The 16,424-nt window shown below is 37.0% G+C and overlaps 5 protein-coding genes across 7 annotated transcripts; all 5 read left to right on the top strand.

Moving 5' to 3' along the window:
- Positions 1-47: 47 nt before the first annotated feature.
- Positions 48-3,874, top strand: LOC108861586 (putative pentatricopeptide repeat-containing protein At3g01580). The gene is made up of 2 exons (XM_018635487.2): positions 48-429; positions 633-3,874. Exon 2 carries the CDS (start codon positions 1,949-1,951, stop codon positions 3,872-3,874), a length of 1,926 nt encoding a protein of 641 aa, XP_018490989.2. The 5' UTR covers positions 48-429; positions 633-1,948.
- Positions 3,875-4,384: 510 nt separating this feature from the next.
- Positions 4,385-5,325, top strand: LOC108861591 (oleosin S1-2). The gene is made up of 2 exons (XM_018635495.2): positions 4,385-4,522; positions 4,615-5,325. The coding sequence occupies exons 1-2, from the start codon at positions 4,415-4,417 to the stop codon at positions 5,086-5,088; spliced, it is 582 nt and encodes a 193-aa protein (XP_018490997.1). The 5' UTR covers positions 4,385-4,414; the 3' UTR covers positions 5,089-5,325.
- Positions 5,326-5,674: 349 nt separating this feature from the next.
- Positions 5,675-7,971, top strand: LOC108861587 (phosphoenolpyruvate/phosphate translocator 2, chloroplastic). The gene is made up of 9 exons (XM_018635488.2): positions 5,675-6,227; positions 6,308-6,430; positions 6,499-6,651; positions 6,740-6,825; positions 6,919-7,000; positions 7,091-7,210; positions 7,311-7,388; positions 7,487-7,616; positions 7,725-7,971. The coding sequence occupies exons 1-9, from the start codon at positions 5,940-5,942 to the stop codon at positions 7,805-7,807; spliced, it is 1,143 nt and encodes a 380-aa protein (XP_018490990.1). The 5' UTR covers positions 5,675-5,939; the 3' UTR covers positions 7,808-7,971.
- A 1,548-nt stretch (positions 7,972-9,519) lies between these two features.
- LOC108862653 (DEAD-box ATP-dependent RNA helicase 14) lies at positions 9,520-13,302 on the top strand. Of its 3 annotated transcripts, none has more exons than XM_018636857.2 (9): positions 9,520-9,682; positions 9,946-10,232; positions 10,342-10,503; positions 10,617-10,685; positions 11,240-11,509; positions 11,613-11,963; positions 12,073-12,350; positions 12,421-12,804; positions 12,891-13,302. In XM_018636857.2, the coding sequence occupies exons 2-9, from the start codon at positions 9,948-9,950 to the stop codon at positions 13,033-13,035; spliced, it is 1,944 nt and encodes a 647-aa protein (XP_018492359.1). In that variant the 5' UTR covers positions 9,520-9,682; positions 9,946-9,947; the 3' UTR covers positions 13,036-13,302. The 3 variants fall into 3 exon arrangements, with proteins under 3 accessions (XP_018492359.1, XP_018492358.1, XP_018492360.1); XM_018636856.2 differs by having other exon boundaries at positions 9,942-10,232; XM_018636858.2 differs by lacking the exons at positions 9,520-9,682; positions 9,946-10,232; positions 10,342-10,503; positions 10,617-10,685 and adding an exon at positions 10,709-11,150.
- A 1,541-nt stretch (positions 13,303-14,843) lies between these two features.
- Positions 14,844-15,990, top strand: LOC108860506 (transcription factor MYB57-like). The gene is made up of 3 exons (XM_018634376.2): positions 14,844-15,125; positions 15,297-15,426; positions 15,513-15,990. The coding sequence occupies exons 1-3, from the start codon at positions 14,963-14,965 to the stop codon at positions 15,841-15,843; spliced, it is 624 nt and encodes a 207-aa protein (XP_018489878.1). The 5' UTR covers positions 14,844-14,962; the 3' UTR covers positions 15,844-15,990.
- Positions 15,991-16,424: the final 434 nt, after the last annotated feature.

Genomic DNA, 16,424 nt, shown 5'->3' with positions numbered 1-16,424 from the left:
CAAATTTAGACAAGTGGAAAATACTTTACAAAAATTAAAAATAATCAACGAAAAGAAATATTTTGATCCCTAATTTTCAGCCACTACTCTCCTAATTTTTCTGTGAATGTTAAAGTTAACTGATCACGATTGCAAACTGTTTTATTTTCCTATATAATTTCTTATCATGCAAAAACAATCGATCTTTCATCTATCCTAATTTTTTCAGTTCTGATCTCAACCGCCTCTTTCATTTCTACTTCCTTTTCTTTTGTCTATACGAATTTAAAGTTTTTCTTAAATTCATTGCCTGAATTATTACTTTAAAGTTCATGATCAACAAATTCTTTTAGATCGAATAGTGGAATACAGTTGTCACTGAACCTTTCTCAAAGCAACACTTGGATTGGCGGTCAAGTTTTAAATTACACCGGGAAGAGATTGATACTGGTACGTATAAAGATTCTGAGAAACTTCAGTATTTTGTTGCAGGGCTTCTAGAATTTGCAAGTATTCATGGTGTTGTGTAATGAGTTCATAAATTTTTTTTTCTTGAACACAATGAGTTCATAGCTTTTTCTGCGAAAACAGAGTAACAATATAGCATAAAAAATTTTATTGTTCAGTTTTGTAATAATTTTTGTTTATTGTAGACTGGTATAAGAAATAAAAGCTGATTCAAGAAGAATATACGAAAGATCAGAGAGGACAAGAATTCTCTACAGTAAACTTGGCGAAGGGTGAAGATCAGGACTGTTGAAGACGATAGAATATGAAGGTGATAGAATATGAAGGTGATGCAAACCGTTTGACAATTAGAAACTGAAATATTTATTTAATTTATAGTCTTTGAAAAATTAGGGCCATTTAACATATTTTGACCACATAACCATTTAAAATCTTCACCAAAAAAATTAGGACCTTGACTTTTAATGCTGAAAATCATTTTGACCATTTCAATGGTGAATAGTGAATACGGGTTAGTCAAAATCATGTGTTAACTCAAAAACAATTTTCTAAAATTAATTTTGTAATTTCTGACGTTTTAATTGGATAGTTGTAACATTTATCTAAACATTTTAAAATAATATATTTAGTTAAAACCTTTAAATTGTCTGGAAGCATGAACTAATAAGTCAATAAACGTTTTTTTAATAAAGCAAACTAAATTTGCAAAACTTAGATCTTAAAAATTCAACAAACTATCAAAAGAAATAAACTAAGGCTTATTTTGTTTTTTAAAAAAAACTATGAAAAGGAAACTATCAAAAGTAGGCTTATTTTGTTTTCGTGTGAGTTTTTTTTATAAATTTAGGTAATTAACCCTAAAATGTTACAAATTGTTATTTTAAAACTATAAATAAAATAAAACAGTAAAATTATTAGATTCATTACATCTGAATTTATATTACGTTAAATTAAGTATTTGTTATTTTCTATGAAATAAATGAATAAGTGAATGAATCAAAATAATAATTTATTTTAATTGAAAATTATGATAAAAAAATTTTTCATTTGTCCCAAACATATCAAAGTATTTTAGAAGAGCAAATTGATCCGTGCATAGCACGGGATAAATACTAGTTTAATACTATTTATTATGCTTATCCTTGTTCGTATTTTATGAATACAAACAAATAAGTATTTGACCAATCAGAACGCTACAAATAAGAGAAATCATATTAACAAGAGTTAGTGGACCTCCTGTATCGGGCCCAGGCCCAATATCTTATAACAAACAAATATATTGGCGCGCATGGGTCTTTCTTTTAGCGCTCTTAGCTTCTTCTTCTCTCCCTCTCATACTGATTCATTTGCTCAATGAAGCAAGCAATTCCCTAGAAGCGAGATGATAGATGGAAATTTGCTAGGAATGTAAGCCTAATATCAATATCAATTTCCTGGGAATTATATGCTTTTCTGTTGAAAGTTCTCTTCTTTCGTTTATGCACGCCACCTGTTCGAAGAAATGACCAAGAGGAGCTTATATCAGTGGAACACTCTTCTTAAGAGTTTATCCAGAGATAAACAATGGCAACAAGTTTTGTCTCAGTTTAGTCTAATGTTTCTCGGTGAAGAAAAGCCTGATAACTTCACCATTCCAGTTGCTCTCAAGGCCTGCGTTGAGTTGCGCCAAGTTAAGTATGGAGAAATCATTCACGGGTTCCTCAACAAGGATGCTTCCCTTGCGTCTGACCTTTATGTCAGCTCTGCTCTGATTGATATGTATGCCAAATGTGGGAGGATGACCCAAGCTTTGAGAGTATTTGACGAGTTGGAGAATCCTGATTTAGTCACGTGGTCTTCTATGGTTTCTGGCTTTGAGAGGAATGGTTTTCCCTTTGAGGCCGTTGAGCTTTTCAGGAGAATGGCCATCTCTTCCCATGTTTGTCCTGATCGGGTGACTTTAATCACCCTAGTTTCTGCATGTACGAAACTATCTGATCCAAAACTTGGGAGGTGTGTGCATGGTTTTGTGATGCGGAGAGGATTTCAAAAGGATTTGTCTTTAGTGAATTCTCTACTGAATTGTTATGCCAAGTCGAGAGCTTTCAAAGAAGCGCTTCATTTGTTCAAGATGATGGCAGAGAAAGATGTTATATCTTGGAGCACTGTGATTGCTTGCTACGTTCAAAATGGAGCTGCTAATGAAGCACTGCGTGTCTTCAATGAAATGATGGTTAGCGGAACAGAACCTAATGCAGCTACTATGCTCAGTGTGTTTCAAGCTTGTGCAGCTTCTCATGATCTAGAGCAAGGTAGGAAGAGCCATGAATTAGCCACTAGGAAAGGCATTGAGGCAGAAGTGAAACTCTCCACTGCTCTAGTTGATATGTATATGAAGTGTTTCTCCCCCGAGGAAGCTTATGCTGTTTTCTCCAGGATTCCGAAGAAAGATGTGGTCTCTTGGGTTGCGTTGATAAGCGGTTTTACATTAAATGGAATGGTTCACAGATCAACTGAGGAATTTTCCAAGATTCTGCATGAAAATAATACAAGGCCTGATGCTATTCTCATGGTGAAGGTACTTAAGGCATGTTCGGATTTGGGCTTTCTCGAACAAGCTGAATGCTTTCATAGTTATGTGATCAAATTCGGATTTGACAGTAACCCGTTTGTCGGAGCCTCCCTTGTTGAGCTTTATTCGAGATGTGGGAGTCTAGGCAGTGCTTGTAAAGTGTTCAATGAGATAACTTTAAAGGACACCGTGGTTTGGACCTCTTTGATCACTGGTTATGGAATACATGGGAAGGGCAATAAAGCACTGGAGACGTTTGATCAAATGGTCAAGAGCTCAGAAGTTGAGCCTAATGAAGTGACATTTCTCTCAGTCTTGTCTGCTTGTAGTCACTCAGGTTTGATTCACGAAGGATTGAAAATATTTGAGTTGATGGTGAGTCAGTACGGACTTGTTCCCAACTTAGAACACTATGCTGTATTGGTTGATCTTCTTGGTCGTGCAGGAGAACTAGACACTGCCATCGAAATCACAAAGCGGATGCCTTTTTCACCAACACCTCAAATCTTGGGTGCTCTCTTAGGCGCGTGTAGGATTCATCAGAATGGTGAGATGGCAGAAACTGTTGCAAAGAAGCTGTTTGAACGGGAATCTAATCATGCTGGTTATTACATGTTGATGTCGAATATGTATGGGGTTAAGGGAGAATGGGAAAATGTGGAAAAGTTGAGAAATGCAGTGAGGAACAGAGGAATTAAAAAAGGATTGGCAGAGAGTTTGGTTCAGATAAAAAGAAAGGTCCATAGATTTGTGGTTGATGATAATATGCATCCTGAGAATGACCCGGTTTATGGATTGGTAAAGGAGCTGGATTTGCATATGAAACAGGACTTGGAGGATTCTGCGTATTTTGAAACTGAGGGAGGCAGCTTGTGATTCAGTGATTGCAGAAGCTTGAAGTCAAGGATTTCATGTTTTAGGTGATCAAGACTTATAAGAAGGTGGAGATTCAAGCACAAGACAGATCTTTTCTGCATGGATCATGAAGTCAATCACAAGCTATGTACTATGGTAATTCCAGTTCTTGGTCAGTCTCCTGCATAGTATTTTCAGTATCACTTGGGGTTTATGATTTTGAACCGATTAGCAGAGGAACCCCTTTAGTTGAAGCCATTCGCATTCTTAATTGCCCGTCTCAGCCCCTTCATTGGAATCATCGGATTCGCAATCTTCCTTTCTTCCAAAGTTTTAAATTCAAAAAGAAAAGGGAAAAGAAACTTGTTACTCATGCAAGGTTCTCAGGTGCCACGTCTCTCCTTTACGTGTCACGTTCTTGCAGCATGTCGCCCATCTATATTACAATTTACAACAAACCCAATCCCATTACTCAAACCTTAAAAGGAAGAATCAACTGATTCAGCAACATCTTTGTGGTTTTGCAAAAGCTATCTAACAAAGCTTTAGCTTGGAAGATCGATGGCGGACGTTCGCACACATCGACACCAGGTTCAAGTGCACCCTCTACGTCAGCACGAAGGAGGCATCAAAGTGCTTTATCCCCAGAGTGGGCCTTCTTCCACTCAGGTTCCTTTTTAATTACACCATCCTTGGAATCTCAGTATATATTATGCAACAAGCATGCATATCATATGTATACGCTTTACACGTGCATGCAGGTTCTAGCCGTGGTCGCAGGTGTACCTGTTGGAGGGACGCTGTTAACTCTGGCTGGTTTAACTTTAGCCGGTTCAGTTATAGGACTAATGCTTGCATTCCCGCTGTTCCTCATATTCAGCCCGGTTATCGTACCAGCAGCCTTTGTGATCGGTTTAGCAATGACAGGATTCATGGCGTCAGGGGCAATAGGGCTCACGGGACTATCGTCGATGTCGTGGGTACTGAACCACATCCGAAGAGTAAGGGAACGTGTGCCGGAGGAGCTGGAGGAAGCAAAGCAGCGTTTGGCTGACATGGCCGAGTATGTGGGGCAGAGGACAAAAGATGCTGGGCAGACTATAGAAGACAAAGCTCACGATGTACGAGAGAGCAAGACTTATGATGTCCGAGACAGAGACACAAAGGGTCATACAGCCTCAGGAGGAGACAGGGACACCAAGACTACTCGCGAGGTTCGAGTGGCAACTACATGAAGCGTTTGTTTTGTGGTGAACAGAAGTGACTCGCCTGTTGTGGTTCTGGTTTCTCGGTAGATAGGTGTTGTGCGTTTAAGTTTAAAATGGTGTTCTGCTCTGTAAGCTTCTTCGAGTGTTGAGTCTATTTTGTTTTTTTTTTTGTAATAATAATGTGGGAGACGTTTTGCTTTTAAGGGTTCTGTGTTTATGAATAGTTTGATCTATTTGGAATGGTAAAATGCATCCTGTTGTTTAGTAGGCCCTTGTAAGTGAAAGACAGATAATGAAATATTACATATATTAGCTGGTATAAAGCAACGGGACCATACTATTTATGAAATAAAGACAGCCAAAGGGTGGACTCTAAATTGATTGGGTACCACAAGACTTAAGGTGGATGCGTACATCCACATGTTTAAACCCGCCCTTTAATGACATCCATACGTTTCCCGCGCCTCCTTCTGACACTTCGAAATACATAGTTTACGACAAAAGCAATTATATCCTACGTCAAAGTTTGGCTCGAGTGATTAGCACAAAACCCTTGTCGGCATAATAACTTGTCTAATACAAATAAACAATTAATTACCATAACAAAAAAAAAACAAACTCTGAGAGATGATAATGATAGGATTGAGGAGACAAGAGTAGCATTCGATTGATTTAAAACTCTTTACCAATTAGAGGAAGAAGGAGAGATAGAGAGAAAAGCCGGGACGTGTCGTTTACTTGTGCTGCTGAGATTCTAACAAATGACAAAGAGGATTTACGTAAGATCTTCTACTATCTAACCATAGATCTCTCTATCTATCAAAAGAAAACAAGAATCCACGCAGCAAGAAGAGAAAGAGTACGTACTGTACCAAGTTATGCTTTTAATAACTCCATATCCGAGACTTGTGTCTCCGTTAATAGCTACCAATTCTACTCCTGAATCATCATTCACAAGAAGAGCCAGAGCTTCTTCCTCTTCTTCATGTTCCTCTTATCCATGGCTGTTCCTGAAACCTAACCGTAGATTCAATGGCTTCAAGCTCAAGTCAGCTACAGTTCCGGGAGATGTTGAATCTGGAAGTTTGGTCAAAGGGCTGAAGCTAGGAGGCATGTTCGGAGTTTGGTATCTTCTCAATATCTACTACAACATCTTCAACAAACAGGTTCTCCAATCTCCAATAGCATAGTCTTTTCAAGTTTAGTCACAACTGGATTAGAATCCTGCATTTCTTTGTTCATCCAGGTACTTAGGGTTTATCCATATCCAGCAACTGTAACAGCATTTCAGCTAGGGTGTGGAACGTTGATGATATCAATAATGTGGCTCCTCAAACTCCATCCTCGCCCAAAAGTTTCTCCCTCTCAGGTAAAAAAAAAAAAAAACAGAGAGATTCATTTGTAAATCGTCTGAAATATTCTCGTCAAAATCTCCAGTTTCCGGCGATATTACGGCTAGCAGCAGCTCACACATTAGGAAACTTGTTAACGAATGTGAGCTTGGGAAGAGTAAACGTCTCTTTCACCCACACAATCAAAGCAATGGAGCCTTTCTTCACCGTCTTGTTCTCTGTTCTCTTGCTCGGCGAGGTAACCGCAAAAACCATAGACACGCTGTTCCTAAGGGTTTCTAATATTTGATCAGAGTTTTTGTTTTATTTCTGCTGTTGAGTGTCAGTGGCCGAGTTTATGGATTGTCTGTTCGTTGCTACCAATAGTCGCTGGAGTTTCTTTAGCATCTTTCACAGAAGCTTCTTTTAATTGGTATGCAACAACAACTAATCATATCAATCTTCTTGATAAAGTGAACTTTGAATTGGTTTGATATAACACTACTGTGCTTTTCGAATGAACCAGGATTGGTTTCTGCAGCGCAATGGCATCTAATGTAACGAACCAATCACGCAACGTTCTCAGTAAAAAATTCATGGTTGAAAAGGTAGAATGCTTTCATGAAACCAACCTCTGATTCTCTTAACTGAAACTAGCAATTGAAAATCTATTTAAAAAATTTGTTCTATTGAAACAGGAAGCTTTGGACAACATCAACCTTTTCTCTATAATAACCATTATCTCCTTTGTCTTATTGGTTCCTGTAGCAATCCTCATTGATGGGTTTAAGTTTACTCCCTCACAGTTACAACTAGCTGTAAGTTGTAACATAAAAACCTAATTAGATCTCCCAAAAAAAAATAATATACAAAGAGGTAAACAACTTATATGGCTTTTGTTTTGTGGTTCCTTGACAGACAAGTCAGGGTTTGTCTGCAAAAGAGTTTTGCATCATGTCTCTCCTTGCTGGTGTTTGCTTGCATAGCTACCAACAGGTTCGTTGGAGGTTTCAAAATAATTATAAAAATCGGATGTTTATTTAGTTCCAATTAGAGCAACAGATGTGATTCAAAAGTTACAAACACGGTTTTAGGTATCGTATATGATCTTAGAGATGGTGTCACCAGTGACACACTCTGTTGGGAACTGCGTGAAGCGTGTGGTGGTTATAGGATCATCCATTCTTTTCTTCAAAACTCCAGTCTCGCCTCTTAACTCCATAGGTAACTCTTTACAAACAAATAACTAGTAGTAGTATATATATAATAAAAGTTGAATTATAACTTGTTTGATGAGCAAAGAGTCTGTTTCTACAAATCTTAACGCAACAGGTACGGCCACTGCACTAGCTGGAGTTTACTTGTACACCAGAGCCAAGAGAGTCAATCCAAACCCAAATTCAAAAACTTCCTGAAGTTACCTTTTTCTGGAATTTGAACTTCTTACCTGTAAATAAGAAATTATAGAAGCTCTTTCAATTTTTATTTATATGATGGTTTTTTTGTTACATGAGTGATATTCGGTTACTTAAGCTTGAAGATATTTTTTTAAGTATCTGAAATAGATAATTAACAAGAACTAGATTTTGATCCGTGCTTAGAAAGCGCGGATTTATTTTTGTATATTTTTAAAATATAATTTTTATATAAGATAGTATATAAGTCTGAGAACAGTTAACTGGAACCGAAAAACCTAACCGTATTAAACTAAAAAAATGAAATCAAAATTGAACTGAATATTATAAATAACTGATAAAATCCAGAATCTTTAAAATTAAAAAATTGAAACCGAACTGAAAATCCAATGGGTATATGCAAAATATTTACCTACATATATTAATTATATTAATTTTTTAAATTTTGGTCTATCCTAAAATACTATATATAAACCTAATTACCCAAAAACTAATTTATCTGGATATTTTTATTCGAAATATAAGTAATGTTTTCATATCTGATCCAGATCCGTGGTCTAGCTAATAAACTGGGTAGCCGTATATAATTCGGACATGTAATGTTCTTTATGTAGCACTCTATTAGAGGTTCTACCAACTGATATGTTTTCATAAAATTTAGATTTGATGAAAAAATAGTAACTAAAAGTTTGATAAAACCAAAAAAAAATATACCATTAATCCGTGAACAACACCGGTTGACCTGTCAATATCCGATATGTTCTTGGAAATTTATTTAACTTCTCATATATTTTACAATAGTACATAAAATGAAATAAACTATTTGATTGGTCATATAAGTTAAATGCATTTTATTTATTTTATGCATTTTGATTTATATGTTTTTAAGGATTATTTTAAATTTACATTTATGAATTTTGAAAGTAAATTAGCTACAATTTTTTTCATATTAAAAAATAAAACAATGTTATTGCACATTTGAACAAAAATATGTTATACCATAAAATAGATATGAGAATACAAATTTATTATAATTATCATGGTTCCCTTACAAAGTTATAAAAAATTTAGATTTTGAATAAGGGTTTAGGTTATAAAAATTGATAGGATATCAGTGACACATGATAGTATGATATATGATTTTATATGGATTTATGTTTTCGATATTATAATGTGACATTGTTTATAAAGTGGGGCAAGGTAGAAGAACGTGTTGGTAAAGATATATTTTAATTTTGAATTAATTAAACTTAACAAAGCACAAATCTTAACTAACCGAATTCAAATAATTTGATTCGATATTACTTGATTAGATATCAGATCCATTAAAATGAGGTGTATTAAAAGCCAAAAAATTAAAAGAGAAAGAAATATTTATTATGATATAGTTAGAGAAATATAAGGTAAAATCAGATAATTGTTACTTAAATGAAAGAGTCCAAACAAATTATATAAGTCGACTTTTCAAAACTGTTTTCTTTTCAATAGAATAGATTAAAAAATTATGTATTTCAGTTAGAGAATCATACTGTGTTCTCTATATTTATTGGTACAAAATAAATATAAATCAAATGATAAAAAAAAGAAAAGAAAAAAGAAGGGGCCGTGAAATAAAAGTGCAAAGGGTCCAAAGAGGCCCAAAGAGAAGAAGGAGGCGGCTCGTTTAGATGGTGGATGGTTGGTTAATAAACCTAACGGGACGACGTGGTCATCCTTCCTCTACTTTCTCTCTCTGTCTTCTCTACGCTTCTTCCTTCTCCTTTGTGGCGTAGATTTATAGAGAGAGAAAAGGGAAAAAAAGAATCTCAATCTCTCCAGTTCAGAGAATTTGACCGATTCCGCATTCGTTTTCTCTTTCGCTGCACACGAAATCAGGTACGTCTTCTTCCCAGCCCTCGTGAATCCTGATTTGATTCGCCGCCTTGCTCTTAATCCTGCTTAATTAATTCGTTCTGAAACTGAGATCGAATCAGCTGGGGGTACCTAGATCTGTGCTGGATTCTATCTATTTAGATAGTTACCAAATATTGTAATATTATTAGACCTCCTCCACTTGTTTTCCTTCCAAGGGGGAATAATTGTATATAATAAAGTTAGTATCTCTTTTGAACATGTTTTTATTTTGATTTGCTAGCTAGATATGGCTGCTACCGCTCCTTCTGCAGTCCGTTATGCACCTGAGGATCATTCTCTTCCAAAGCCATGGAAGGGCCTTGTCGATGACCGAACTGGCTACTTATACTTTTGGAATCCTGAGACTAACGTTACTCAATATGAGCGACCTACTTCCTCTCTACCCGTTCCTGCCGTTCAGGTTCCCCAACCCTCTTCCCTACCTAATGGTAGTAGCTATGCTCCTGCCAAGGATGATGCTAAGTACACTAGAGCCAGCGACGGTGGCCCTAGGCGCTCCAGGTTTAGTGAGGTATTACTTTCTTTCTTTGTTTTTATCTGTTTATTACTCTTTATTATTTGATCCTTGTTTTTGTTATAAATTGATTTTTGGCTTTTCGAATTTGCTTTATTTGTCACAGATTGATGACAGGAGTGGAGCGCCGTATTTGAATGGTGCTGCTGCCAATGGACTTGGCAACTCTGCATATGCTGCCTCTGCAGGAGGTCTTCCTCCTTCATCAGCTCCAGTTAATGATATTTCTCCTGGGGCCTATTGCCGCCGTCATGAAATTACTGTCAGTGTAAGTATCTAGTTACTTTCATGCGTCCCTTTGATCTCATGATTTTGGTAGAACCCCTCTTTTAATTACTAAAAGCAATATATCTGACAGAGTTTCTTTTCCTTTCTCTTCAGGGGGGCCAAGTACCACCACCTCTAATGTCCTTTGAAACTACTGGTTTTCCTCCTGAGCTTCTGCGTGAGGTAAGAATTGTAGTTTATTGAAAATGGCTAATGAACTCTCACACCTATTGTCTTAGTCCTCCCTACCAATAAGCTGGATCTATGTAGAGTTTTATGCTTCCGGTCTAGGTTTTCCCAATACTAGACTTGTTTTATCACCAAGTTAATATCACCTTAGGTTTAACATAAAAGTTGTATGCCATATGCACCCGTTTTCTCTCTTTTCTTTTGTTTTCACCAGGTGCGATGTTTGCTCCTGGGGAGGAGCTAATGTCGTACACTGTCCTACTTCTCTGAGGTCCTTGCAAATTATTTGGAGTGGGACCAAATTTTTTGGGAAGGGCTTCCGATATCATCCACGCTCGTGGTCGGACCTGTTAATGGTGTTGTGATGTTTCATTTCACCACCGGGTCCAGACATAAGAAGAGGCGCCCTCCTGCTGCAGGTTTCATCAGTTATCTTTTGCCGCCTGCAAATGGGGGATGGTGCTTCTTCTGACATGAGTCCTCACTCCATAAGCCAAAATGAAACTTTGTGCTCCTCTTGACCTCCTCCTCGTTTTCTACTATCTTAGGTACTCAGTGCAGGTTTCTCTGCTCCAACTCCAATTCAAGCTCAGTCGTGGCCAATTGCGATGCAAGGTAGAGACATTGTTGCCATTGCTAAAACTGGCTCCGGAAAAACTTTGGGTTACTTAATTCCTGGATTTATGCATCTTCAACGCATCCGGAATGATTCGCGAATGGGCCCTACAATCTTGGTACTGTCTCCAACCAGGGAGCTGGCCACACAAATCCAAGACGAAGCTGTTAAATTTGGGAGGTCCTCAAGAATTTCGTGCACCGTAAGTAGAGATCTCTAGTTTTTGTAAAGTGGCAACGTGCTACTTATCTACTATCTTTCTAAGCTCTATGCCAAACGCCATGGTCTTGTGATCTTTGTTTCAGTGCTTGTACGGTGGTGCACCGAAGGGCCCTCAGCTAAGGGATTTGGAAAGAGGAGCTGATATCGTAGTTGCAACTCCTGGACGATTGAATGACATCCTTGAGATGAGGAGAATTAGTCTGCGTCAAGTATCTTATCTTGTGCTAGATGAGGCGGATAGAATGTTGGACATGGGTTTCGAACCGCAAATAAGGAAGATTGTGAAAGAGATTCCTACTAAGCGTCAAACCCTTATGTACACAGCTACATGGCCAAAGGGAGTCAGGAAGATTGCAGCGGACTTGCTTGTTAACCCTGCCCAGGTCAACATTGGTAACGTCGACGAGCTTGTGGCTAACAAGTCGATCACACAGGTAATGGCTCTGACTTGATTCCATTGCTAGCATGGTCTTTTTCTGCTAACCATTTCAGCAAAAAGAAATCGATCTGATTGTTTCTGCTTTTTTTTCTTCTGGACACCAGCACATTGAAGTGGTAGCACCAATGGAGAAACAGAGGAGGTTAGAGCAGATATTGCGGTCTCAGGAACCAGGCTCGAAGGTGATAATATTCTGCTCAACCAAAAGGATGTGCGACCAGCTAACTCGCAATCTGACCCGCCAATTTGGAGCTGCTGCCATACATGGAGACAAGTCACAGCCTGAGAGAGACAATGTTCTTAATCAATTCCGCAGTGGAAGGACTCCGGTTCTTGTTGCAACTGATGTTGCTGCTCGTGGCTTGGACGTTAAGGACATCAGGTAATATTATTAAATCTTTTTATCCAAAGTTGAACATTTATATTGAAACACAATATTGTTGGAATGACAGGGCGGTCATAAACTATGATTTCCCCAATGGAGTGGAAGACTATGTTCATAGAATCGGAAGAACAGGAAGAGCTGGAGCGACTGGTGAGGCATTCACATTTTTCGGCGATCAAGACTCGAAACATGCTTCGGATCTCATCAAGATCCTGGAAGGAGCAAACCAGCGAGTTCCCCCTCAGATCCGTGATATGGCTGCACGTGGTGGTGGTGGAATGAACAAATTCAGTCGCTGGGGTCCTCCTTCCGGTGGTCGTGGTGGCGGCTCTGGTTACGGTGGCAGAGGTGGCGGCTCGGGTTATGGTGGTAGAGGTAGCGATTCTGGTTACGGTGGCAGAGGTAGCGACTCTGGTTATGGTGGCAGAGGTAGCTTTGGTTCACGTGACAGGTAAATGATAAAAACATATTTACTTTGATTTTGTCTGTTAATGGAAAGAAAATATGATTGTGAATATGTTATATTCTAATTATTAGTGGAATGGGAAGTAGAAGCAGCAATGGATGGGGAAGAGATCGTGAAAGGAGTCGTAGCCCGGAGAGATTCAACAGAGCTCCACCACCGTCTTCTACTGGATCTCCTCCTCGCAGCTTCCATGAAACCATGATGAAACACCGATGAAAGGGAAGAACAAGCTCCTGCCCCCAATTGCAGAAGAAGTGGAAGGATGGGTTAAGTATTTCTACATTTTGACATTTATATATATATTTTTGGCCGGTGAAGAACGTACGTGAAAAGCAGGAGACACTCTAAGCCCTCATTAAAAAACTACAAATGCATGTTTTCTTTATATATGTTTTTTTGTATTTCTTTATACTCAAAAGACCTGTTGTTTAGATAGGTAAAACTTTACAATCTAGATATGATAATCGCTTCATGTTTCCTTAATATGTTTGTTAAGTCTCTGCATATTATTTGAAATCAAAATGAGAGCTTTCCATGTAAGAACAGAGCACTTCAGGGTAGATAAGACCTCCGAAGTCGGCAAAAATCCATGAATTTATTAGCCCAAACAACCATGGCTCCTGAGGCTTGGGCCTTAGCCCATAACAAAATTCGACCAAAAATAATACTGTTTTTATTGTGATTACTTCTTTTACCGATATTATTTTGAATATCGATGACTATGTCATTTTTTTTTTTGTAACTATGACTATGTCATTTTACGTAACTCTGTGATTTATGCCCCATGCATCTGATAGCAGTGCTCCGTAATATTATATTTAAGAATGAAGGGAATTTAATGACGAACTTCTTATGTGTATTCATTTTCAAAAGTGATATTTTATAATGCAAATATTGAAGATTTGGAAAGGAAGTTTGGTGAGTCTAATGGCTTAAAGAAAGTCTGTGTCTCGTATACTTTGATGATAATATAATTGGTGGCAGGCTATTAATCTCTAAATGAACTCTAGTTTTTGTGGTTACAAATTAATTTTCCTTTTATAACTAAACGAATCATGAACTCCTAAAATATTAATTCAAAGCTCACTACATGCTCACACATGGTTTATTTTCCCTATCAATATTTGTCATTAATTGTTACGTGATAAACTTTTTATCTTAAATACATTAATCAGCAACCAAAACACAACACTACTAGCACGATAAAAATCATTGTATGGAATATGATAGCTTACGAATTATTTTTAAATGAATACTACTTAATTTTTCAATAGGTTTCTGTAAAATTTTCTTGTAGTTAATATTTTTTTGGTTCGAACCTTGTAGTTAATATTTATCTGCAAAAATACGAGAGCTTTTTGGTATCTTACTGACTGACCTTGAAAGACAATTTGATGATCGAATTGTTTTTTCTCTTGCAATATTTTTTTTGAATTGTGAGCTGACACATCATTTATATTTTCAGCCACAAAACCTCACTTACTAAATTTGGCATATGAATTACAGCAAACCCCATCTCTCACAATTAATTTGTCAAAAGCAACCGCTATTACAACTTTCAATCTATTTTCTTTCTTTCCACTTTTTTATTTTCTTATTATAAAAGTAAAATATAACTCATACACATGAAAAGGAAAAAGAGTGTTGATTAAATAAAATACATTTAAGAAAGTGTCATCTATTCTACGTACGGTTAAAAAATGTGTTGATCGAGTTCAACTTTAAACAGAAAAGTCCTTCACTGGTTTTGAATTCTAATTAAATATTGACTAGTACAAATAGAAGGTTGGGAATAGTCGTTATTCAACATATATAAGATATGTGTCATGTTTCTGTCAAGCTTTACTTTGATTTAATATTGTACTTTCTTCCTTCTCACTTTCTACGATTTGTGTGGACGTGAACTAATCGCGCCAAGATTTAATTTAACTTTTTAATTAATTATTTAAGTAATACTATAATCTTAAGCAAGTTATTATTTTAGGCTTTGTAATAAAATGTTACATATTTTCATTAAAAGAATTGTCACAAGCCACAAAAACCCTATAAAAGAAAACAGTTGTTGATCAATCTTGACAGAAATAAACACACAAGCATAACTACAAACAGAAGAAAAATAAAAAGAATTGATCAGAAGAAAAGAATGAAGAAGACAAGGAGAGGGAAAGAGAGAATAACATCAACGAAGGAAGAAGAAGAAGAAGGAGTGAGGAAAGGGCCGTGGACTATGGAAGAAGATTTGATCCTCTTCAACTACATCCTTAATCATGGTGAAGGTCTTTGGAACTCCGTCGCCAAAGCCTCTGGTAAACCAAAAACATATATATACTGTAATTTTCTTAAAGTATGAGAATTATGTTTTGTTTTTAAAATAGTTCGTAAAAGGACTAAAAATAGGTTGAGATAATTGGCTAGTTTTTTTTATTTATCAAAATATGTTATGTTTCTGATGATAAATTCTATGTGTATATAATAAGGTCTAAAACGTACGGGAAAAAGTTGTCGGCTCCGGTGGCTGAACTATCTCAGGCCAGATGTGCGGCGAGGGAACATAACCGCAGAAGAACAGCATTTGATCATTCAACTTCATGCTAAGCTGGGAAACAGGTATAGTTAGTTTTTATATGTTACATGGCATGCGTACATAAATAATTAGTTAGTTTGATTAGAGAAAAGTTAAATGAATAATATAGGTGGTCGAAGATTGCGAAACATCTACCGGGGAGAACGGACAACGAGATAAAGAATTTCTGGAGGACTAAGATTCAGAGACACATGAAACTGTCGTCTTCAATGGAAAATGCGAATAACATTCGTGACTGCTGGGGAAATTCACAGAGCTCGGTGATGACAACGACGGACCAAGGCAGCTCAAGCAAAGCCTTGGAGAGTTTAAAATCTCCGGATAGGACGAGGACATCGTATAATGTGATGGAACAGGCTAACGACAGTTACTGGAGCGTTGAAGATCTATGGCCCGTCCAGTTGTTTAATGTTGACCACCACCAACACCAATTGCTTTAATATACTGAATTAAAAATATGAGTTTGTGAAATTTAAATTGAAGGTATAACACATACATAAAATTATTATAATCATGAGTTGGAATGTTGAAGGCCACTGATCTGTATAAGAATAGTATACCATTTTGGAAAGGACGTTGTTGTGTTATTGGCACTGCTATGGATCGTAATAACTGAACACTCAGCATGTTTTACACAGAATGCATTGACACAAGTCACAAAGACTCTGCAATACAAGAGAGTGAGAGGAAGTGTAAGAAACCCATACGAACTGAGAGTTATAATCATTAACAAAACACACCATGTAGGGAGAGTCTTTTGATCTCAAGCGCCCAATGCTTGTCCAACATTACACATTCCCTTGTTGGGCTCTGATCCTGTCCAACAAGAAGATAAGAAAAGAAAAGAAAATCAAATTTATCTCAATATAGTTTTACAAGTAATATCAGTTAACATCCTTTAATATTGATGCATGGAACTCTTTCTTTGTGGAGTGACATTCAAGTCCAATTGGGACTAGATATTTTTTTTAATTTGCAACTGGAAATCGAGTAGAGACGTGTCAAGTTGTAAGTAAAAAAG

This window comes from Raphanus sativus, chromosome 5, assembly GCF_000801105.2.
Source record: "Raphanus sativus cultivar WK10039 chromosome 5, ASM80110v3, whole genome shotgun sequence".
NCBI lineage: Eukaryota > Viridiplantae > Streptophyta > Magnoliopsida > Brassicales > Brassicaceae > Raphanus > Raphanus sativus.
This window is presented reverse-complemented; position numbering and strand designations above follow the sequence as displayed.